Raw genomic sequence first — 25,916 nt, forward strand, 5'->3', positions numbered from 1 at the left:
CATTATCAAGCAAGAGGACAGAAAATGAGTGTGAGGCCTGACCTTGTCGATGAAGTAAAGCGCCACGGCTCTCTGGCGAGTGCCCATCTGTTTAGACTTCAGGTCTTCCTGGTACTGGGATCGGATGGCATCCACACAGGTTTTGAGTTTGCGAGCCACTTCATACTTCTCCCAGTCTTTCTCCCCCTGCACACCGTGAAACATGCCAGCTTATGTCAGACACAAGCGGAAGTTCAGTTTCAGACAGCATCTGCATGCTTTAAAACAAGATCCATTACTTTACATTCACAGTAATTTACTGAACATGCAAGTGTGTAAAGCATGTTTAACGCAACATGCCAGATGTCTTGGCATCTTTTGAAGAAACTACTAATGGCGTTTTGTGAAGACAAGACAAAATGGTGAGTCCTGCTTTTGTCTTTGTGTAGAATACCAATTAATCCTTGTGTGGAGGCAGTACGATCTGCACCAGCATGATTCTTGTTGACGTGTTATAGGTCCAGAAGGCCTGGTGTCATGATGTAAGGTGCATACAATTTTGTAAAATGCAAGATCACCTTTGGCCTACATTATAAGCGTTTTGACAAGCCAACGTTATATCAAAGAGGTCCTGCAAACAGTAGCCCTATCTTTTCTGAACACACTGTTGAGATTACATTAAATTACATTACACTGGGCAGACAATGCTCATCCACATATTGCTGTTGTGTCATGAGCTTGCCTAGAAGACATAGATGCTAGGCCATGGTCAGTTGCATCACCAGACCTACCCGTAATAAAAAATATATCAGATGCTATTTGATGCATATCAACATTCTATTAACAGCTTAACCGCAAAATCTGCAGGAACTGTTTGTGAATAATTAAGCTCCATGAAATGGATTATCACTTCCTGCCGAATAGCACTGCAATCGGACACTTGATGCATCTAATTTTTTTATATTGTATATTACTGTACGTTTTTTACTACAAATTATATCCATGTTCTTGCAAAAATAAAAATCCTAAAATAGAACTGCTTATCTATGCATTCCATCCCAGCGCAGTGCATCACTGTCTGTGTAAACAACTGTGTTTGTTTTTGGCAATTGCAGCCATCTATTGCACCACTGCCGTTTTATCTGGCACGGCAAGTATGACCGGCTGGCATAGGAGCTCCAGCTCGATGATGCCAGATTCCAGCAGTATTTCTCTACAATTGCTGGTAGAAAAAAACATATTGAAATCAAATAATGTGTACTGTTTCACAGTGGCGGAGATGGACCCTGAAACACCCTTCACGGCTTTCATTAGTAAACGGCATCACTTCATATTTATCTACCTGGGAAAGAATTTAATCTGGTGAAATCAGATTTTTATTTTAAGAATAATGCTGTGTCCATTCAAACTAAGGTGTCTCTCAGGTTCTAAGTTACAAAAAGAAATTTTTAACTCGACAAATATAATTTTTTTTATTAAAACACTGACATTCTAGGTTACTGCTTCATTACTCTGCATCTTGTTGGTTATCCAACGAATAGTGTAAACCTGCGGTAAGGAATGGTTACTGGTTATTTAGGAGTATTTTACCTCTTCAGCAAAACAGATGCGGTAAAGTACCAGAGAATTGTCTTGTAATATATATTGAGCACTGTAGTAACACAGCATTGTGAAATCATTACCTTGGGCAACATACAATAATAATGTTATATTGTGTGACGCCCTGTGATTTCCACTACTAATCACATTACAATAAATACTGGGTAACATTTTATTTGATACCTACATGGAGGCTTATCCCATTACTCTGTAATATTTAAAGTTATATTAAAGTAGTGTACATCTGTTCAAAGAATAAAAAATAAATAAAAAATAAAAAATGATTTGCCACAACTTTATACAAACACAAATGTCTTAAATACAGCTCCAATAAATACAGCTTCACTGTAAATAGTGGGGGTTTATGTATATTTAAATAAACTGAATTTCAATTTAAATATGATATTCAGCATAGTTGCATGTATGCAAGTTATTTCAACACAGTTTCAGTTATTCAGAAAATGTCTTATGTTGCTCGGGACTGGCATAAAAACTATTTATAAATATTCAAGTGTTGCTTTATGAATGCATTACTAAGGGTTTATGAATGTTTTACGCAACTCCTATGTATGTACCTTCAGTGCCGTCAGTTAAGTGCATGCACACACTATATAAAGAGTGCAGGTTAAGAGGAAGGCTTGGATTTTCCACTGCGAGGTGTATTTGTGTATTAATTTTCCATGAATCTGCGTGTCAGAGGTTAGATTATGTTTTGGTGCCTGTGGTTTGCGGCAATTTAATTGGCCCACAACACAGTTACCCTCTACACCTTGTGTTGCCACAGTAACACTCTGCATCCGCTGCTATAGAGCAGAAGGAGAGGCAGGAAAAAGAAGATTTAAAGAAATATAAGTACAAAGAGACAGAAAGAGAGTGTGAGTGCTTGTGTGTGTGTGAGAGAAAGAGAAACAAAGACAGTTGCATTAGCAAGTAAAAGGGAAACAGAAGAATCTGCATTCTCAGGGGAATAACCTTGCTTATTGTGAGGCGTCGGTAATTGAGTAATGATGGAATTGATTGCTTTGCATCCTGATTTGATTGTGTGTGAGAGAGAGGCAGAGAGTGGAGCGAGACAAATGATGAGATGAAGCACGGCGAGAGGGACAGAGTGAAAACTCCGCGTCGCCTCGGAATGCATTTCGCTTTCTGCTCTGTTTGATTAACAAGCAGAAAGTGCTACAGCTAAATGTCATCACAACCTAATCTATTAACCAAGAGAGGCAAATACAGATTGACATGAGGTACAGAGGGGGAAAAAACTAAACAAGGTAGGAAGAGAGAGAAAGAGAGGGAGAGAGAGGATGAGAGAAAATAAAAATCTAAATTTGCCAAACAGCTAATGAGAGACAGACTTTCAGAACTTTATACCTTGAGTTTGGAGTTTGCGTTGAGCATCACGTATTTGCAGGAACCCTGCACATTCTCAGTCCAACTAGCCAACCATGTGACCGTGTTATCATGCCGAACCTCCTTCCATTTGTGACCAGCAGGGGGCTGTGGAATACAGGAATCCCTGCAGGGCAGATACAGTATGAGAAACAGACATTGCAAAAAGAATGTAGAACACGTTTAAAAATAAGACTTACTTAAGAAACTGATACATTTATATACTACAATTATGCAACAGTTTCGCAAGAGCTGTCCCAGTTTTCTGTGTCCTGATTCATTAAAATACCTTACATTTTTAGAGTCATAGACATGTCAATCCAATGTGTGGTATCAAAAAAATAGCCATAATTTCATATAAATAATGCCCAAATATGACATATCGAGTGTGTCAAAGACCCTTTAAAACACATGGAAAGTTTCTCACTGCTTTTTTTGTCCTTTGCCCACATATTATATCAAACAATTCACCCTAATAAAGGAGGCTAAAACAGGCTCTATTTAAATACAATGCTGCATAAAGATAGTTACTTGCTGCAGTTGATGATGACGTCCTCCGGCTGGATCCTCTTCTTCAGCATACCCTGCTTAGGATGCTCTCCTCTGCCTCTGAACAGCGCAGGAGGCTCAATCTTGAAGTTTCCAATGCGCTCCCGGTGGTGGTCCAACATGCAAAAGCCATACTCCTCAACAATCTTCTGATTGGCTTCTTTAATAACCTGTAAATGATTAAAAAATGTAGTACAACACATTGATAAGTGTTAAGTGATAAGTGTGCCTAAGAAAAGCTATATTCAACTCTCTTTTTCAGTCTTGCTACATTTGTTTATAAGAAATATGGAACATACAAGCTTCTCTTCCTTGCTCATGTTCTTCCTGACCTCCACCCTCTCCTTATGCATAGTATGGAGCTCTCCAAAGTCACACTTATTAAGGTCAGTGATCAGCATTCGCTCCTCCAGAGTCATCTCCTAAACAAACACACAGCTTCACTTTACACAATTTGGCAAAAAATTACATTCTACAATTGCTTTTAATGGTGAAATGCATCCACCATAAGACACTGATGAGCCCCCTCTGCAATGTAAAAGTACTTATTTGCGCTTCATGATAAATATAAAATCTTTCACTAACATGAAGCAGCCAAATGCTATTCAAGGACTAACAGCGCCCCCTGTGGAAGAACTATAGTACTGTATTTTTTGCACTATACGGCACACTTATATGAATTTCATTTTTTTTTTCCAAAAATCATCAGTGTGCCTTATAATGCAGCGCGCCTTTTGTATGATTTTTACCAGTCAGGTTGTAAAGGAGCAGTAAAGCCACTCTGCTGAAGTACAGCGTTACACAGCACCGAGGCTGGAGCAGCATTTGCCGCTACCCGTGCGAAGTGCTAATTTTTTGGCCCTTGAGTTTTATCGGTCTGTAGCCTGCTGCTAACTGTTAAAGTAGCATTAGGACTAGCCGCCAACCACTAAGCGCTAACTCTTTTGCCATTTCAGGGTGAGTATTTTCAGCCTGCAGCCAGCTGCTAACCCCAGCTAGCACAGCTGGAGCAGCATTAGTCAGGAGGATTTGATTTCTATCTGCAAAAAGAGCATTAGTGAGGTGAGGATGTTGGATGATCACAACCATACTTTATGCCCAAACTCATCACAAAAGTACTGGATATGGCAGCACCATCATCCCAGAGATCACAGTTCCACTGCTCCAAAGCTCAATGCTTGGCTAATTTATAGCCCCTCTCTATCCTACACCTGCCATTAGGCATGGGACAAATACACTTTTACTTCTCTACAGGGCACACTAACTGTTACAAGCTGTCGGTGTGCATTTGCACATCTAGAGTCATAGAGTTTGCTGAAAGCATTTAATTCTCTGGAATGGTGGAGCTTCTTCCAGTACTTTTGGGCATACCTGTCAAGTCTCCCGTTTTGGCCGGGAAACTACCGTATTTTACTCCTCTTCCCCGCCGTCCTCCCGTATTAGTATTTTCCCGTAAATTTCCCGTATTATATTAAAATAAAAAAATATATATTATTGAGGATACAGTGCACTGACCGCGCTGTGTCTCTTAACCAATCGTGGAGCCGGTTCAAGGAGAAAGTCCCGCCTTTCAGGAGAAACAGCCAAACAGCTTGCAAAGGAGGGTCAGTGTGGGGAAGCCCCCCGTCGCTGTGAGTTCAGGCAGCTCGTCGGAGCTGCTGATGTTAAAACATATCTGGATATACAGCGATTTTTCTAAAAGAAAGGTAACGGTAGGCTAATCATGTAAACTGTGATGAGATTTTTCTGATAGCTGCTTAAAAATACTCGTCTCCGAAACAAAACACACAGATGAAACCTTTTAAAATAAAAAAATTACAGCTTGTGACTCAGTTTAACTAGAAATGTGGAGAGGACCGAAATTAACTGAACTGATCAGGGGTTGAGTGATCAAAAGAAAGAAGTATTAATTAAAAATTATTGTGTAGGCCCCTTAAGACTAATTTTTACTGATGGAATATATCTGATCCATGTCCTTTTAGTAAAAGCTCATAATACTATTTTTAGGTCACCTACAGTCATTTAGCAGAATTTGTGCACCCTTTGTTCAATTTTAAATCTATTAAATAAATAAAAAATATATAATATAAAAGAGTGCATTTATGGCAAAAAATCTTAACTTTTTTTTAATATCTAGAAAAGGATTTTTAATTTGGCTGTATTAAAAGAATGACATATGTAGGAATGTCCACAACATTTCAGATTCTGATAATCTAATTGTAGTGTGTAAGTGGTTCACATGTGGTTATTTTAGATTTTTTGTAAACCTGTCTTAAAATGTAAGGGATACTGAACCTTCGTTGGGCTGGTGGGGCGGCTTTAAGCGGACAGAGGAAAATATCCCTTATTTTTAAATCTAAAACTTGACGGGTATGCTTTTGGGATGAGTTGGTTAGGTGAGGATTAGATGGGTGATCTTCAATCAAATCCTCACAGCAATGCTGCAAAACCTTGTAGAAAACCTATACAGAAAAATGTTTTTAATACCATTGTTCAATCCTTTATGTTCCGTGCCTCAGAAATAAATTGGACTCACATCTCACAATGCAGCTGACCACACAGCGAGATCCAACAGTGTGTTGACTCTGTTGTTATTCAGCTAAAGGGGCTAGCGTTAGCATGTTTTATACCGTTACTAGGTTGCATTATATGCAATTATATTTGTGGACGAACTGGTGTTATGACTTCCATCAGGGTGCAACTCCTCAAACTGATGTTTCTGAGGGATTTGAATTGGACCTTTGCTTCTCAGCAGCTGGATAATGAGTGCCATAATGCAGCCTGGCGCACTTGGACTAATTCAAACCACCTGAGAGAGGCAGAGCAGCGACCTGCCTCACCTGTAATGAGCACTCCATCCCGGGAGCTCGAGGGGGAGAGGAAAAAAAAACAAAAAAAAAGACAGAGCGGTTTGACCAGTGCAGAGGTTACAGCTCCAGGGAGCGCCACGCAACTTTCTCTCCGGCTTGTTTTATTATAAATTCCAAAGTTTCGTCTTTCCCTTTGTTAAATGTCACCCTAACAGTGAATCACTGTAATCTCCTCTCCCGGGGCTGGAACCACAGGCCCTCATACAGGCAATTTCAATTTTATCCTTTCAAAAAGGGTGACCCGCCTGCCACTCTCTCTTGTGGACACACACACACACCCACCAATGGCACCCCTGGGGTGCTTCTACATAAGCCGGAGAGAGGGAGGCAAAAAGGACAAGAGAGTGAAATGGACTACAAACTCTTTGGCCTTTCCGCACGTACAGCGGCTCCGAGACCCAGCAGCACACTATCAGGAATCAATCACCTCTGACATAATCCCAGCTTGACCTCAGAGCCTGCGCTATTGAATAAATCTAATTCAGTACCTGCAATCACAAAGCAATCAGGGTTTACTGAAGCCGCTCTCTGATAATAACTCTCCCAGCCAATGCTTTCAGTGCAGGACGGCTCTAATACTGCCGGCTGCCGATGACCTGACCAACAAACAATGCTGACAGTAAAAAAAAACAAAAAGGTATAAATAACAGTTTATGGTAAATATAATCCCATTTATTGCGATAACTTACATCACAAAATATGCCACGTTTGTTTTTTTTCTGAACACTGTGGATATCCTGCAAAAATGCAGTGTAATACTGTATCTGTAGTACTTTTAGAACACTAAACAACAGCATGAAGCAGTTTATCACTAAAAAGAGAGTTATAATTAATCCTGCATAATTGCAAAATCTTGAATAGAAATCATCTGATCCCATTATGTGACTGTGAATGTGTTTTCACACATTAGTATGTGACTCCAGCGGTTAGTTGTGTTGTGAGAGAGACTTTATTTGATCAAGTTATACATGTCTTTGTTTTTAAGTTTTGCAATTGAGGGCCCTCTCTGGTGAGAATGGGTAATTACACCGAGATGCAGAAGAATAATTTTAAACTGGGCGGGTGTAATGCCGTCTCCTTTCAGTAAAACCGAGCCGGATCCTCTTCTAGAGGCTGTACAGGTGCTGGTCAACGAATTAGAATAATTTGAAATAGTGCAATCATGAAATTCTTTGAATGCATTTTTTGTGCAGAAAGCAAATCAGGTGTTCACCGCACCTGTCCTACTCGTTAGACTAATCACAGAACTCGTTACCTGGAAAAAAAAATTGCTCAGCTGAGCTTTCCAAAAGGCCCATTCAGGCCATTTAACTGTGACACTGTTGTTTTATTGAATTAGAATAATGGAGAAACCGTTTCATTGAATTAGAATAATTTTTTTTATAATTACAATCATCACTTTCTCAGTATTTTGTGGCTGCCCCCTTGGCTTGTATGACTGCCTGAAGTCTCCGCGGCATCGATTTGACCAGCTTGTCGCAAGTTTCCGCACTCACAGCTTCCCAGGCAGTGGCGATGTTCTGCTTCAGTTGGTCCAGCGTAGTAGGCTTTCTGTCGCGAATTTTCCGCTTGACGATGGCCCAAAGGTTTTCAATGACATTGAGGTCAGGCGAGTTGGCCGGCCATGCCAAAACTTCAAGCTGTTTTTTAGTGAACCAATCTTTGGTCGACTTTGCCGCATGAGCCGGTGCAAGATCCTGTTGAAATATGAAGTCTTCTTCGCCGAACTGTTCCTCAACAGTCAGAATCAGGAACGTTTCCAGAACATCTTGATATACGGCAGCATTGACAGTCTTCTTGAGGAAGCAGATTTTCCCTACACCTCGAGCGGACATGCATCCCCAGACCATAACGCTCTGGGGAAACTTGACGGATCTTTTCACGCACTCGTGGTTGTAGGTTTCGCCACCACGACGCCAGACACGAGGACCTTGGTCACCGAAGGAGATGCAGAAGCGTGATTCGTCACTGAAGACCACTTTCTGCCAGTCTTCAGCAGTCCACTCGCCGTGTTCTTTGGCCCACTTCAGCCGTTTCTCCATTTGTTTCTTGTTCAGCATCGGTTTTACTGCTGGAACGCGAGATTTGAAGCCGAGTTCGCGCAGACGACGGTAAGTGGTTGATCTGGAGACGTCAGCGCCGGTCTGCTTGTTCCACAAGTCGGTGAGCTCGGAAGTGGACTTGAACCGGTTGCTGACTGCGATCTTTCTCAGCTGCTTGTTGTCGCGAGCAGAAGTTTTTCGGACGCCGGAACAGTTGGTGCGCTTGCTGCAGTTTTTCTTGAGAGCTTTGCAGACGGAAGACTGGCTGATGCCGAGCTGCTCAGCAATTTTAGTTTGGGTCAAGCCTTGTTGGCGAAGGGCTTGAATTTGAGCCACTATTCCGGTTGAGAGGTCGCGCTGCTTACCCATGATTGATTTTACAACTTAGAAATTCTACTCAACCCTGACTTTATACTGCACAGTGAACACTCTTCACAGAAAACAAAAATTCGAGCATTTATTCTAATTCAATGAAACGGTTTCTCCATTATTCTAATTTAATAATAATTCATTTAACTGTGTCACAGTTAAATGGCCTAAATGGGCCTTTTGGAAAGCTCAGATGAGCAAATTTCTTTCCAGGTAACGAGTTCTGTGATTAGTCTAACGAGTAGGACAGGTGCGGTGAACACCTGATTTGCTTTCTGCACAAAAAATGCATTCAAAGAATTTCATGATTGCACTATTTCAAATTATTCTAATTCGTTGACCAGCACCTGTACATGTGACCTCAAACATATAAATAACAGACAAACCTGAGACTACCTGAAAAACTGCCGGTGTGAATGCAGGAGAAAGGCTGGTTTATACTTTTTGCATTGAGACATCGCATTTAGGGTGTAGCCTGTGAGAGTTCCTTATGCTGCTGTGTATGTTTATACTCATGCATTTGTGTGTCTGCATGTTCTGCAGTTCAACCTCAAAGACCAGAATGTGCGGACGGAACACAAGACTCAGCAAACCAGCTGCCGCCTCAGAAGTGGGGTACAGGGTACATGGCTATGTGAAGGCTATGGCATAGGTTTGACGCAGAAGAATTGGCATTAGGACTGGAAAATAGGAATTAAACTGAAACTAGGACATTTCCAATAATCATCGTAAATAATTATCGACAATATAAGGACAAATGTAAAAAAAAATGTTCTTCCTCAATATTGACAATTGGGGATATATGTCTCTAAAAATAGTGCTTTTGTTGTGCATTGTTATGATTTTATATTATCTGGGGACAACTATACTGACAAAAATATCTGTCATATCTGGGACTATATATTGTTGCAAAATGGCATAAAATGCTTAGCACTGTCTTGTTAGCAACAGTAGGCTTTCATAAACCCGATCCCTATGGTCCCTGGGCAGTTTTTTATATAACATTTACAACTGAAATACAAAGGAAATAGCACAAGCCATGTAAGGACAGCCATGTGCTTTTTTTTTATATCTCATCACCAACACCACAAACAACCCTCTAATGTGAGCCAATTACCACCAACAACCAAAGACAATCTACATAAGCACACCAGACCCTCCTCTGTACACACATTCCCATGTGTGCACTTCCACTTAACCTCCTGTCTCCTCATTACCGTTTGCCCAACACCCTCCTGTAGAAGCCACACTGTGTTCTAAGGGCAAGTAAGCCATGCATTGAAATGCATGGAATTCATTAGCACTTGCACCCGAGCCATGACACGGATTTACATTTAATGAGGATCTAACTGAAAGTTTAATAAATAAATAAATATATAAATAAATAAATATGCGGTTGACATCAGTACTGCAGAGCAGTCCGTATGTTGCTAGTACAGATCTAACAGATCTGTTTCCAGAGCAATAAGGAGGCTATAATAAGGAACAGGCTAAAGCAGTAACTGCCTGTGAACCTACACTATACAGGCAGAATACAACTCCATACAGAACAGAGTGTGCAGAGATAGACTGATCTTACAGTCATCTTATCAGCCTCTGTTCCCTCATCTCCTCCATTTTTTGCCCTCCCCCTCTCTCTCTCTCTCTGATTGACAGCAGGGCAGTGGGCGGAGACTGTGCTCAGTCAGGCGAGGCGAGGCTTCCGTGTTATAATAAAACAGTTAAATTGGATTTGTTCGTATGTGGGGAGCGAGTTGTCTGGATTAGCATATCAATGCCTTTACACAAATCATATTTTCAAGAGCATTGAGCGCTAAGCAGCACAAAATTAATTCTGCATGATAGGCCCTAGGCCCTGCTGGGGTGCGGCGAGCACGGCCATGGTACCCTAACCCCCCCCCAACCTCTCCCCACCTCACTCCAAATGAATAATCAATCATCCATCATTCATCTCTTCTTTTACAGCCATACAAATCTACCCAAAAATCTTGAGTCTGGACACCGCTATGAACTACAAAAAAATCTATTTAAGCTGATAAAAATCACCTGCTGAGGAAAGACATGGGAGAAATCGCAAAGTTAAAAAATATATATTGAAAAATATTATAATGAGATCAACATAAAAAAAAAAAAAAAATCACATTGCAGTTTATTCTAAACCCAAAAACTTATTATCTTCCAATGGAGTGAACAGACATTCACTGCTATAGTCTTTACTTAAATCCAGAATCACCTTAAATCACATCAATGCTTTACTAACTGTAATAAGGAGAATAGAATCTTTGTCATTTCCATGTCTATCCACATCAAAAACTGGTGAATGAGTGAAACACTGAATCAAACCCCTGGGATTTCTGCTATTTAAAAGCTATACATTCCATAGTCTCCTTTAGGACTAGATTACAGACACGGCCACATATATACTGCACGCACCTTCCTCCAGTCTTTGAAGAAATTGTTGCGGAACACCTCTTTAGTGGTGTATTCATGGTCCAGCATCTGGCCAAAGAACAGAGCCACCTCCTCAGCTTGTAGACTCAGCTTCACAGCCTTACCTGTTTTTCACACAAACGCAAAGGCATACTTACTGTCAGTATCCCACCAAAAACCTGTTTCATACAATTCACTTTGAATAATGTAAATATGACAGCAATCCTATACATAGGAATGTTCACAAATTACTTGCAACAAAGTATTTTATACTATTTTCTGTTAAACGTTTGGAGGCTTGTGTTGCTTCTGCTGTAAAGTTGATATTAGCAGTTTAAGAAGCTACAAGTAAGATATTCTCTCACACAAAAAGATTCACAGATACATCACCAAGCAACACTATGTCAACAGTGTCAGCAGTTTGAGGCTGAGGTTATTCTCAGATCACTGCTTGAGCAAAATGTTTCTGTGCGAACATGTAGAAAACAAACACGGAATCAGGGTATTCTGAGTACAAATAATGCAGGTACGACTTTGGTACAACCTTTGGTACAGTGTTCTTTCTTTTCATGAAAAAAAAAATCATAATACTATGTTTCTTTTCATTTTTTTATTTTGTTTTAGACACCAATAAGTCTAACCTAAGCTTAGTATTTGAAGACCTATTCACACAGAGTCAGCTTATTAAAATTGGATTTTTTTTTCTTTCTTATAATGGCGGAACGAGGGCACCCAGAAGGTATTACATCAAAGCATGACATCATCAGCTTATAGAGCCTTTGTGTGTGTCCTATTCTGAACTGCACTATGCAACTCAAAGTGGAAACTCTACCAAAATGCTGATTTAATGTTAAAACAAGACATTGCTTCATCGTATGATTACTGTAGCCAAATGTTGCTGCTTTACTTCTGGTGCTATTTTGGTTGGGATTGTGGTGTTTGTTAGCTTTGCTGTGTTCTGATACTGTACTAGGCTGAGTGATGGACTCTACAGAGGGGAATCCAGTTAATGGTGTTTCTCACCTGGGCTGTTTTCTGATATAAACTTAAAGAGTAAACACCTAACTGTGTAACTAAGGGGTATGATCTTTAATAATAAGATACTAATAATAAGACTTAGTAAACTGAGCTGGATTAGGCTGTTTAATATGTTGATATATTTACGTTTAAATAAAACATTAATAAATGGTTTTGCATATATCTTTATGCATGGTATATTTGCTACTGCCTGATACTGATGGATGTTTGACTGCCAGGTTCTCCTGTCACCTGTTCTCCAGGCTGATGGAAGTCCCAGGCATCCACCACATATAAACTTTATATGTCATCCATTATATACACTTTAGATAAAAAACTTTCTAACTGTGTCCACTGACGGTGTGGCTATTCACCTGAATATGTTTGACCTATATGGATGTATTATGACTTTAAAACATTCATTTACAGGTTGATTGACCAGAGGAGGATGGGTCCCCCTTATATATTAGCATAGAAAGTACAAGTGATAGTACAAAGTACATGTGAGCCTTGGTTCCTCCGAAGATTTATTGTTCCTCCAGCTCTGAGGGAGTTTCTATTTTGGCTCTGTTGCTCACTGGGGGTTCTGTTTTGTACGTTTAATGTTTTGTCTGATTCTCTCTCCAGCTGCCAAATTTCTGTAAAGCTGCTTTGCAACAACATCGGTTGTAAAAGGTTCTGTATTGACAATTTTGATTTGATTTGTATAGTGAGGATTCAGTATGTATACAGGTAGCATCACACTCCTAACATGGGAATTGGCAAAAGATGTCATTTAAATGCAATTCAACTAAGTTACTGAATTTAATTTTGCAGAATTTAAACTCTCCATTTACTTGTTGCCAGGCACTACCTGCTACATTGCTGCAGCAGTAGTGTGAAAGCAGGAGCTACACAACCCTCCATCGCTCATTCATCATGTCTTATTCTAGTCTGATCAATGAGCGTGTGAGGGTTTACTTTCAACAAAACAAGCATGAGTCAGCAAGCGGGCGCCATCCCGCAGGACGAACTCAGGAAACGCTCAGAGTAGAGATGCAGGGAGAGAGTAAATCTGTTTAAATGCATTCTGGGGAGCTGCTTCTCTAGCAGCTATAATCAAACCTCCATCTAAACACTGAGAGGGGTTAGAGCCTGAAAAACCTAAATGTTTTCTGAGGCTAGGCTTTTTGCTCCAGCAAGATGAATGGGCTCTGCCCCGCGGCGTGGCCTCATACTTTAAAAGAGGGGTCTCTTCTTTTCATTGCAGAGTGGATATTAACAGATGCAGCTAAAGGAAAACGATTAGAGGCTCCTCTATGTTCTCTCCAGAGGCCCGCTGACCCAGACGGTGGACGTTGCTGGCCCAGAGCTGGGCTCCGTGCCCAGGCAGAGAGAGATGAAGTGGGGGGAAAGGTGAAAAAAAGAGGATTTCACAAAAATGTAAAGCTATTCTCAATGTGTCTTCGAAGCTTTCACAAAGTGTTCTTCGCCAAGTGTCCTCCTCTGCTCCGGGCTTTAACCAGCACCCACCTTGTTTGAGAAAATAAGTTTAAGCGACTTCAGAAGCTGGCACTTTCTTGGACACAGACATAAAACACGTACCATCATAGTAGAACCTGACATTGTCTGGAAGAGGCTGATATTCGGGCGGGAAATATGGTCCTTTGTGTTCCAGAAACTTCCATTTGACACCATCTTCATACTTCTCCTCCTCCCACCTGCAGGAACAAAGAGTGCATTTTGACTGCACAGAGCAGAAATACACTTCTTGAATTTTCCATTAAACAATGGAAACCAACGCAACCATGCTGAAAAGAACATACACAGAAAAGAAAGTATTTTTATTTCAGAAGCTGATCATCTTGTATAAACAATATGACATCTAAAATGATCATGATTCATCACTAACCCCAAAAGGAGTCAAACAGCACTCTTATTTTTCATACCTGACAAGTGCTTCTAAAGTTTAGAATGGAAGATCTGCTAAGTTAATGCTGCTAATAAACATCACACTTAAAAAATGATTAAATTAAAACATATGTCAAAAATATTTAATGACCTGATTAAAAAATTAAACAGAACACCAAAAACAGATTTTATTTAAACAATACGGATTGGGGAATTTTTTGATTCTTAGATGCATCTCAATTCACAAATGACAAATCAATTTTCTATACGATGATGAAACTCAAAAGTGCAAAAGTGTAACAGCAGAGTTTTTAATAAACCTGCATTACCCTGGATTATTTCACTTCTGTTTTAATAAATGTCAAATAAAAAAATGCTTACTACTGTTGTTCTCCTTGTGGTATTACATTTATTTTTATGTAAATTCTTCAAATTTACTTGTACTTAAATATCAGGTAAGCCACTCTGGGAACCTATTTCTCTGTGCATATATAAAGCATTACGAAGCCTATTAAAATGTGTTACTTTCTATTATATATAGTTCTAATATATATATATATATAATTATGAATACTTCACTTACAGGCAGATCCAAAACAGATCAGCCACATATATACATTGCACTGCATAACATTATAATCACCTTCTTGTTTCTGCATTCCCTGTAACTGCATTGCTTGTTTAAAAAAAAAGGAAAAAAGAAACAGATGCATAAAGATGCATCGATAATTTCTTTATAATCGTATCACAGACCTCTGAATCATAATCAAATAGAATCGTAAGGTGCCAAGATTTTTTTTACCCCTATTAAACATAAAAACTAGACTTTCATTAAGCTCTGCAAACATTATTTGCTTTTTATAAATGAAATTAAATCATACCCCCTTAAACTTTCTAACAGCACCCTAAACCATATTGATTTATCTGTGCCAAACTAATGCTGTATTTCTTTTGACTCTGTTTATATATGTTTTGTGGTGAGTATGTACCCCAAGTTTAGTGTTAGCAGTGTTAAACTAGCATCACCTGTTCCAAACTTACGTTTCAAACCTCAGATATCAAACATGTCTTGGGCTGATTGACTGCATCTGGGTAAAGTAAAACTTGATTTGTTTTTTTTTTCTTTGCAGATAATCCTACAGCACTGGTCTCCAAACCTGATTCTGAATGAACCTTGTCTGCATCTTTTAGAGCTTGTGCTGCTCCCAACACATGATTCAGCTAATCAATTAACGAGCCAATCCTGAGTTATGGGTGGTGTGTTGTAGCTGGAAACCACTAAAATATGCAGGACAGGGGGCCTCCAAGACCAGGGAAGGCAATCACGGTATAAAGGATAGGTGCTAAGTCACTGATTATTGAAGCCAACTTGAAATACATTTGTCTTCTGCATATGAAGGAGTCTACAATAACAAATACATTACCAGCGCCATCGCTGTTGCTCCTCTTCCTCTTTCTTTTTGATTTTAAGGGCTCTGGAAGCCTCAATCTCTTCCTTTGTTTTCTTCTTTTTTGTGACTGGCTTCTCACCCTCTTCCTTTTTGACCTTCTGAAAGAATTAAAACACCAACAGTCCTTATTCTTACAGTTTTGTGATTTAATAGTGGCAGAATAGCAGAATATAATTAGAGCTTGGCAAGAAAATTAACACAAAACTGTTGGTGCTTCATGTCTTCATTTTCAATCTACATAAAAATGCTATACCTTCCAGGATTTTTAGGCTCAAAATGCCTAAAAATATTAACGAGAAGAAGAGGTTCTCTAACTGTAATATCATTCTATATTTTAAATTATACCACAGTGAGTTCGGACCCTGCGATGTGATTGGCTAAGAGGCATTCTGTGAGTGCCACTATCTATAAGCTCTCCATGTATTACTCCGCCACATACAGGTATCCTAGCAATGATGCAGCACTTACAAGCCAAACAGTGCTACAAAGAGCTACAAACAGAGCAGCAATGGAACTATTTTAAATCGCAGAGATTTTATAACCAAACAGATCGTATTTTTTTCCTCCTCTTTAACTCAAAATCTTTCAATAAACATTGATAATCAAACTGCAGTGCCAATATTACATGTTATAGCACTATAGCAATTATTGCTTAATTAAGGAATTCAGATTACTCAGGAACACTTTCAAGTCATACATAAAATGAAAATGCAGATTTTTAAAAGAAGATCATTTTCCGCATCAAAATAAAAAGAACTTTAACTTTAGCTAACTTTAACTTTGCTACAGTGTAGAAAAATAATATACAATGTGCTTTATTATTGACAAGCAGAAAGAACAACTATTTGTCAGCAGTACAAGGCACATTAGTTTCTCTAAATTTCTGTAAAGCCTTTTGATAAATCTAAAAAAACAGGAAACAATAAAACGAAAATAACCACTTTGCCCTGATGTTGAACACCTTGTACCACTTCAAAAAGTAGTGAACGAGAAAAAAGTGCTCACAACTGTGCAGAAGATTACTGTTCTTAAGAATAGGCAATCAGAGACTTTTGTTATTTTGATGAAAGTCTTTTAAACCAATTTCATTGGGGGGGTGGGAGTCAAAAAGGTTAGTCAAAAATGGGTTATAAACAAAAAGCTGTAAAATAAAAGATGGAAAAAGTGTAGCAGTCACTTTAGAAATAAGTATTGTCTTCAAAATGTAATGAAAAATGTCATGGAATAAAATTAAGCTATTTTCTACAAATTGATCTACAGAATGTCTGACAATCGATATAATAGCAGGATAAAAGCGTATTTCAACATCAGTGTTAGACACTCATTCGTGACAAATTCAATTATTCAGGTTTAAGTCCATGGCTAAAATCTGGAGACTTTATAATCTTCACAGATATTTTCTTCTTCTCACATCCATTACCAGCTATTCAGCGGTCCGTGACTCTTCGTCTCTTTCTAACACACTGCTACCCTGCTGAGTAGAGGAGCATACCTTCTCTTTTTCTTTTTTCTTTTTTGTCTTCTTTTTTTCAGCACCAGAGGTTCCCTCGTCCTCTTCTGTCACCCTCTTCTTCTTCTGTGGCCTGTGAGGCATAAAACAAAAAAATATATATATTATTTGTTATTATTATTTTATTAAAAAGCTCATTTAAGCTTCCCTAAGCTTTTTTAATTTAAATTGAATACAGTGGTATTTCTGGTATTTCATTACTTATAATGACTGGTACTTCAGTGTACTGGCATGACCACTCCCCATGACTAATACATTCATTTTTAAAACAGAGTGTTCTGGTAGGTTTATTGGTTATAATTGCTCTCTACCTTTGCAAAGTATTTCAAAAATGAACAAAAACATAATGTATTAAATCCATACTGAATCCATACTTGAATCCATACTGTATACATTTTAGTCAAAAACTAGGTATTATTGGGGTGCATCCATTCGTTTTATAGTCCTTAGCACCACTTCTGCTTTACTTACACAGAAGGTCCTGAAGAAGAACCAGAAACAGACTCTCTCTTCCTTTTCCTTTTCTTCCCCTTCTTTTCTGTTACAAAGTCACTATCACCTGCCTCCTCCTTCACACTTAGCTGGAACCTGGAAAAAAAATCAGAAAGAGAGAGCAAGAGCAAACAAGAGAGAGAGAGAGAGAGCGAGAAGGGGGGGGAGAAAAATGAAGTAGAAAACACTCATTAGGGGTCCTTCAAGTTCTCAACTTAAAAACTAAAAGACAAGCGTTCATTGTCCGATGGCAAGGACATAATTACAGCAATTACACAATATTGCTTAATCGCTACTGATGATAATTATATAATTACAGCAATTAGATGCCGGAATAATTGTAGAAACTCAGGCTTCGATCGTCACACAGCCTGGCCCACATGAAAGGGGGGCCGACTGAATCAAATAAATTAATCATAAGAACCAAAACAGCATCCTGTTCCACTCAATCACACATCTCTTTTCAGACAGAATAAGTGAGAAGTAACACTTCAGTAGTGTTATCATTTTAACATCTGACCCCCTTCCTGACAATCACCCTCCCTCTGGCAAACCACCAGCAGGGTCTGATTTACAAAAAAAAAACCATCTGATTAATCTGTTCTAATGATTAAAGAGGAATACCATCACTGTGTATATTAAGGACAGTATGAGGCAATTGGGTAAATGAGATAAACAGGACAAGCGAGAGAAGAAAAAGAGTATAAGGGCATAATAAACAGAGAGAAAAAGGGCAAAAGCACGAGCCTAAAAAAGAGGAAGCAAGAGAATTAAGGAAAAGAACAAAAGCAAAAGTATGAGAAAAAGAGAAAGCAAGAGAATGAGAGAGAAACAACCCGTGCAACAAAGAGAGAAAGCAACAGTGAGAAAGACAGCGATATAGAAAAAAGTAAGATGGCGCGACATGAGAAAAAATAGAGGCCATAGTCAAAGGCAAAGTGAGAGAGATAAACGAGAAAGACTGAGAGCCTGAGAAATAGAGTGAAAAACAGAGATTGAAAGAGTGGGAAACTGTGAGAAAGTGCGGGAGTAAGCAGGCAAGAAAAAATGAACAAGAGAATGAGAGAGAAAATGACTAAAAGAAAACCTGTGGGAGACACTGAGAATCAGTGTCAAAGCAAGAAAGAATAAAGGAACAAGTAATGAAGAGAGAGAGAGAGAGAGAGAGAGAGGGAGAGAGAGAGAGAGATTCAGATATAGCGAGCAAAGAGAGAAACCAAACATACAACACAGAATAAAGTAGACAAAGTTTAGAGAGCAAAAGAGAATGTAAGAAAGACCGTAAGAAAGGATGAATGCATTAGCAACAGTGACAGAATGAGAGAGCAAGAAACTGTGGTGAGGTAAGAAAACTAAGAGTAAGCAAGAATGTGAGGAATTGAGGGAGTGAGACAAGTAGTAAGCAAGGAGGAGAGAACAGTAGAGAGAGAATAAAGGAGAGCAATAAAGTGTAAAACATAAAAGAGAGAAAGCAGAATAATAGTAATATCAGAGAAAGAAATTAATGAAAAATTATAGCGATAAAATTAATAAGGGACTGAGAGCTAAAACATAAGGACACCTGAAAGAGAATGCAAGAGAGTGGAAAAATGCTAGAGATAAAGTGAGAAGTACTGAGAGTTAGAATCTGAGTAAACGAGAGAGTGAAAGATGCAGAAAGAAGAAGAGGGATAGAGAGAGGGAGAGAAAGTAAGCAAGAGGTAGGGTGAAAGATCAAGAGTCAAAGAATAAGTGAGCAAGAGACAACAAAGAAGAGAGAGAAAGAGGGAGAAGAGAGAGAAGAGAGAGGAGAGAGGAGAGAGGAAAGAGAGAGAGAGAGAGAGAGAGAGAAAGATTGTGAGGAACCTGACAGAGAGAAAGCAACTGGAGCAAGCAGTCAAATGAAAGGCGTGATGTAATGTGTGGTGGACATCCTCCTCCTCCCCCTCGTTCCAGCACGGCTCATCTCATCAGCCGAGAGGATTATCACATATAGCTTTCCTGACACACCACAGATTTCCTTCCAATAAAGAAATTAATTTCCTGAAAGACAGCCAGCCAATACAGTCGCACAATCACACCGGATATTGTCCACAATTGCGGACATCCAAATCATCAGAGTTAATTTCCATCAACCTCAAAGGCACGAAAAAGTGTGACTGCAATTCAATCATAAGTGGATTCCAGCTGCTTTCCAAGTGCAGCTGCTGGCTACTGGGACAGCTCCAGATCAGCCTGCACCTAGAATCAGCTCTAGCTTCAGAGCAGAGAGAAACACAGCATGATGCTGAATTACGGACAGAACTGAAGGAGATGCAGACGGAGGAGAAAATGTTTAGTACCTTGGGTCTTCAGGTATTTCAAACTCTGTGCTCTCTTCTTCTGTTTTCACCTGAAGAAGAACGAAATAAACAGAAACACAACATGCATTAAAGAATAAAAAATTCACAATTCACACATTCATACACATACACCATGCCAAGTCAGTACCACTGCAGTTTGTATATTGATTATGAAAGGTTACTTTAGGAGACTACAGCTTGGAAATGCTCACACCTGTAGACATAGTGAGGTACTATCTTGTGAGCGAAGTTAAACACTGGTCAGCATGCTCACAGCAAGACAGAAGTTAATTAGAGCAAGGCCTGATGTAGTGGGTGTCAGATGGATGGGACATTCCATTTTAAAATGTCTAGGGCTGGGTATCATTTTGAAATTTTCGATAACTGTATATTGTACTTTTATTTCTGTACCGATATCCAAACAATACTTTTTTTCGATACCTTTTTTAAATTGTAACGAAAAAATTATTACACAGTGTATTTATTTAACAGCCGACATGAGTAATCTCATCATCTTTCTGGATCTTGTAGGAACAAACAGTGAGCATGTTTGTGGCACTTTATTAGGAACAAAAATCATTGCTTGTGGTTAAACTACAAAAATGTTTCATATGCATATTTCTTTATGCATTTCAGTTTAAAAGTTATTTTAAGCATTACATTGACAAAATAAAATTATTTTAGTGGTGTCAATCATTAAAAAAATAATTATAATCATGATTCATTTTTTGAATGCTGCAAGTTTCTTGTATTTTGTGAGGGGGGCAGTAATAATAGTGTAGTGTGGTTTAGGTCAGGAAGACTAGAGCTTTTTTACCGCATTATAATATCTCAGGAGAGAGAGAGATGAAGAGACAGGGCGAGTAAGAAAGACAGCCTGAGTTAGCAAGAGACAGCACGAGTATCGGAAACAGGCAACACATTTTGTTTTTAGACCTTTCAGTCAGTGCCTTTTTTTATTACATTTTAATACCCAGCCCTAATAATGTGACGTGTACCAGGAATACGCTATAAAATGACGTCCATAGTGAACAGCATTGACGGCATCTGGCAAGAATTGTCCACCATGTCCACCAAGCAACCAAGTCCACTCAATCATTACCTCCCACTGAGCTGTCCACTGTGGGTGGTAATGATTTCTATAACATATTCCCAGTACACAGATGACACTGTGGATCAAGGAATGGTAAATACCCACAAAACTTCAGAACTGGAATGTTACATTCATTGTCCTGGCAACCACTATCATGTCTCTCTTGTACAAGATAACACCTAAACCTGTTCCAAAAGCTGTGTTCTCAGATAACAACTCTATTCATTTTATTACTGCTTTCCCATGACTTATGGCAAGTTAGTGTAATTAAACAGTGTGATGCTCCTCATTGTTGATGATACTGGTGAACCTGGTGTTTAGGCTGACTGTGAAATAACCACATTATTAATTATTGCATGTAAACACAATTAGAATTACTTTATTTTAAAGTCACAATAATAAATAACTAACAAAAACTAAGAGAAATAATAAGAAATAATTATCCTACCTTTTGCATAGCAACATCCAGCACTGTTGTCAAAAATGTCCACATTGTGCCCTATTTTAGAAATGACATTATTCTCTCACTCTATTCCCCTCTGCTTTCCTGTCTTTACTCGCTTCTTTTTTCTTTCTGATGAACGTGAAATCTGCTGAGAGCCAGTTTTATACTAAGGCAGACTCTAATGTGTCATGATGGACTTTAATCATAACATCTGTTCTGACAACCTAATTTTAACACATTTCCTGCATAAATAAACACTCTGCTGCTTTTGAAGTCTAACAGTGAAGATAATTTAGATCTGCTACACCTTACTGAGACCGTCTGACACGACATTTAGAATAAAGTATTCGATTAACTCAAGAATATACTATTGCAACAAAATAAATGAAAAATAGTGTGCAACCGTCTTACACATTCAGTAGAAAGAAATGTCTGCAAACCTTTCAGTTTTGTAAACAACATCATTTACCAAGATTCTGCACCATCAAAAAAACAAAGAAACCACAAAATGTTTAGTGCATGAATATGGGCTGGTATGCTGACTTTGTTTGAAATTCATGATTTTACTGGTATTATTTATTATTATTTATAATCCATTTCCAATGTGCGAATTACAAAGCTTACTGCTCTTTAAAGAGGTCAGATTTAAATTTTCTACAATTCAATTGTCAATTTATGATTGGCATAAAATAGGAAATAGTCAAAAAGTGAATATTTCAAAGAAAAACAATATAACAACTCAGAAGTGTAATCTACAAAACTTTCAAAAGCTTTGAACTTAAGAGCAAAACCATCAAACCTGACCTAGCTTAAGAGAGTGAGTACCTTGAGTCAACTTCCACAGTGAAAGGTTAAAAATTGAGCAGGGCATGAACACGCAGAAACAAACAAAACCCTTCTGCACAGATAAGACTCTAGACTGTCCATTAAGCTGGCAGGAAAAAGCCGGTTACAGGTAACATAGACAGAGGCGGCGTTTTCTTGTGTCCAGGCTCATTACAGACACACTCAAAGGAGCACTGGAGCACTCAGACTGTTTGGCAGAGCCAGCAGATCATATGAGCCAAGCCAGCTGCCAAGATGAGCGAACATGGTGTCGTTTTCATAAAGCAAAAAATATCTCACTGGATATGACAGCATAAAAGGACTCTTACATAAGGGAGAGAACTTACTGCTCATATTGACAGCTTATGAAATACTTCTGAATAGGATCAAGGCCAGAGTATCAGTGTTTAACTAATAACTGAATAAAAGGCCAGACTGTTCTGTGCGTCCAACACCAATAAAGGAGCTCAAAGACCAACTATGATAAACGGGCAGTCATAGAAAAGGTAATTGGGCCTCTTAATTAAGCTGAACTTGAAGTCCTTCTCCCTGAGGTAGAAAGAAGAGGAGCTGCTAGTGACAGTGAAGAAGTACCTTCTGCTGCTTTGTCCCCTTCTGTCCCAGCTGAGACTTCTCTGTGGTTTTGGCCTTGGCCTTATCGGATTTCCCACTACAGAAGAAGAAAGATGTTAAACAATTAACGAGGGTTAGAACAAAGGAGGTGAGGGCTGAAGAGGACATGCTGGTGAACAACACAAATAGTAGAGACGAATACAGACAAACCCAGGCTGGCTCACTGGAGTGTGAGACAGCAAGCCAGCAGGCCTCGTCACAAGAGGCTGCTGTCAGTAACAGTTACAGGTGTCTATTCTTCTCCCTTTCGACTGATTAATTACAAACGCCAGAGACGGATGGCTATGCCCACGTTCTCCTGTCCATATAACACATCAGATATCATGGGAAATTAATTTATTCATAAAAAAAGATGAAATACAACGCGCCCAATAATGAAGGCAAGCTCCCACCCACTCACTTCACACTTGGTTAGATGAACGATTGCTGGTGCAGATCATTTATTCAGAAGCTTAATTTGTCTCCATCTTTTGGCTCCAACACGGAAGGCGTTTTTCTGCTGCGAAACGTAGCGTTGTGTATAATAATGCACAGCTGTTGTTTGTGATGCTATTAACTTCTGGTTACTTTCACTTGAATAACAAATATTACACTGAGCGGAGTATGGAATACAAAGTGTGCCACATCAAGAGGAGCCAAGGGCCTTTTACATTTTGAGATGCAAAAAGAACATTTAGACAGTTCAAAATACTGAGCATTGATTCGGAATTTTTTATCCCAGATTTGGTCCAAAGCAGTAAAAAGGAAAACAATGAGCGTAAAAAGAAGGGAAAATGCAGCCGTAATTAAATTATTAGAAAGTCTGGGAAGAAAAAAAAAAAAAAAAAAACAAGGGCACAAAGCAAATACGTTCCCCTGGACAGAGTGTGTTCTCTGTGAGCCTAGTTGGAACACCATAGTAGCTCCTGTGATTCTGGCAAAGAAGAAAAACTTCACGCATGTGCACGTGTATGTGCATGTGCTTCATTTACACAGTGTAAACAGAGAGAGAGAGAGAGAGAGAGAGAGAGAGATACAGAGAGAGATACAGAGAGAAAGAGAGAGAGAGAGAGAGAGAGAGAGATTTGCAATACAAATTTGTCCTCAGTGGTTGGGTGGCACTCAGCCCAACGCAATAATGCACAGATTTCAAGATTAATATCTTGACACGCTGAATCATTGACGGCAGGCAAAATTTGCTTTAGAAATTCGCAATATACTATGCCGAACAAAAAAAACATTACAAAGTATTTTTTTTCCAATACTGTGCAGTAGTAGTAAAAATCTAATTTTTCCAACAATCAAAGTTTGCTACCAACCGTAGAACATCTCCATTGGAATGGTCATTGCTTGCGCCTTTCTTCTTGTTTTTCTTCAGTTTGGACTTCCCTTCTTTGCCCTCTTTCGCCATCGCTCCAGTCAGATGCCAGACACAGTCTCTTAAAAACACACACAGCTAAAACTGGACACAAAACAGAGCATAGTATTTAGAAAAAGCAGTGCTGATGGAAAACCAACATGTCCTTAGTTTGAGTACTAATTTTACCTGCCAACATTCACACAAAGTTGTAAGACAGCACACATTTATTCGACTTTATGTTTACTATGTTTACAAGGCTCAGATAAAACCTTAAATCAAAGGCTCTACATCTGTGGTTCCTGAAATTAGAGCACTCCTGATTAAAATAATATTATCCAAACATAATATGGAAGTTAAGTTTTGTTAGAGTACTGATGCTGAGATTGTTTAAAATAGAGAGGGTCCCTCCCTTAGGACTAGCAACCACTAGACAATCCACTGTCTCTTTAATATTGAATGAATCACATTTAGGGCCGGTTTTGCAGACAGGGATTAAGCCTAGTCTTGGATTATTCAGCACTGTGAACAGAGATTTTACATTGGGACTAGGCATAATCCCTGTCTGGAAATCCAACCCTATAAACTATGGTTAATCCAAGATTTATAATACAAACAACTGATAAAAGTTAATAGTTAAGTAAAATAATATTAAAATATAAGTGTTACGTAATTCTTTCTGCTATAATGGATGGTAACCAGCTTGGCCATAGTAATGATTCACTCTGGGGATCTGATTGCATTCAGTGGTACACTCATTAGATTAGTCAAGATGTTCAGGACGATTTAATCCACAGTATTAACAACTCCCTAAATCACCCCAAAAGTACTGGATGGAACTCCATCATTCCAGAGAACACAGTTCCACTGCCCCACAGCTCAATGCTGAGGGGGTTTATACCCCACTGAGCCATAGCAGACATTTAACATATTGTCCTTAGGTGCCAACAGGTTAAGGCTTAGCTCATTTGGTCCCAAGAGTTCTGTTCTGCTGGCAATACCTCTAGCCAGGTGACTGCATTAATTGGAAGGTATGGGCTAGCCTATACTACAATTGGAATAGAGTTTTTCCCACTGACAAGGCCATATAGAAAGTGTATCTAGCTAGTACTGGCATACAAACAAAAAATATGTAGCTTAGAGTAGCTTACTAAGTATAATTAACATTACTAGCTCACAACTCTCCATCCTTCACATAAAAATGTCTAATACATGATCTATATAACGTTACAAAATATTCAGTCCAACATAACTAGCTAAATAACTACAGTAACGTTTAAAAGCGAACATAATGACACTCAGCTGGCTAACCTGGTTAACCATAACTAGCGTGCACAGCATCGTCACCATGCTGTTGTTAACAGCTTAACAGTTCTAATATATCTCTAATGTAGATGTGATTGTTCAGAATATGAGAATATGAGCTGACGTATCTCTAAAAACTTAATTTAGTATTAAATGAGCCGCAGAAATCCTGCATTCTCTTATCCAGGGTATAGTTAACAACATAATATGATTTTTACACCACGTGCTGCTCAACACTCACCAACAACGCTCAACTCCCAGACGCGAAACCGAGCGTTCTGATTGGTCGGAGCTTTGATAATTCTCCTCACTGACTCCAGAAAAGGAGGCGCGCTCCCCCAGTGGCGTCTGATGGAATTGCGGGGGGTGGCAAA

The 25,916-nt window shown here is 39.0% G+C and overlaps 1 protein-coding gene across 2 annotated transcripts in view; it reads right to left on the reverse strand.

The window, feature by feature from the left end:
* Positions 1-25,916, reverse strand: part of zgc:173742 (DNA topoisomerase I, mitochondrial) — a 41,362-nt gene extending 15,446 nt beyond the window's left edge. The window contains exons 1-13 of one of the 2 annotated variants that reach the window (XM_049483567.1): positions 25,784-25,916; positions 24,200-24,342; positions 22,863-22,938; positions 19,906-19,955; positions 17,564-17,680; positions 17,075-17,165; positions 15,556-15,677; positions 13,826-13,941; positions 11,228-11,349; positions 3,813-3,935; positions 3,496-3,683; positions 2,947-3,091; positions 43-186 (exon numbers count right to left, since the gene is read on the reverse strand). In XM_049483567.1, coding sequence (XP_049339524.1) covers positions 43-186; positions 2,947-3,091; positions 3,496-3,683; positions 3,813-3,935; positions 11,228-11,349; positions 13,826-13,941; positions 15,556-15,677; positions 17,075-17,165; positions 17,564-17,680; positions 19,906-19,955; positions 22,863-22,938; positions 24,200-24,291 — 1,386 coding nt within the window. In that variant the 5' untranslated portion in view covers positions 24,292-24,342; positions 25,784-25,916. Of the gene's footprint in view, positions 1-42; positions 187-2,946; positions 3,092-3,495; positions 3,684-3,812; positions 3,936-11,227; positions 11,350-13,825; positions 13,942-15,555; positions 15,681-17,074; positions 17,166-17,563; positions 17,681-19,905; positions 19,956-22,862; positions 22,939-24,199; positions 24,343-25,783 lie in introns of both variants that reach the window. The other variant, XM_022679625.2, reaches the window with a different exon arrangement.

This window comes from Astyanax mexicanus, chromosome 9 (genome assembly GCF_023375975.1).
Source record: "Astyanax mexicanus isolate ESR-SI-001 chromosome 9, AstMex3_surface, whole genome shotgun sequence".
Lineage (NCBI taxonomy): Eukaryota > Metazoa > Chordata > Actinopteri > Characiformes > Acestrorhamphidae > Astyanax > Astyanax mexicanus.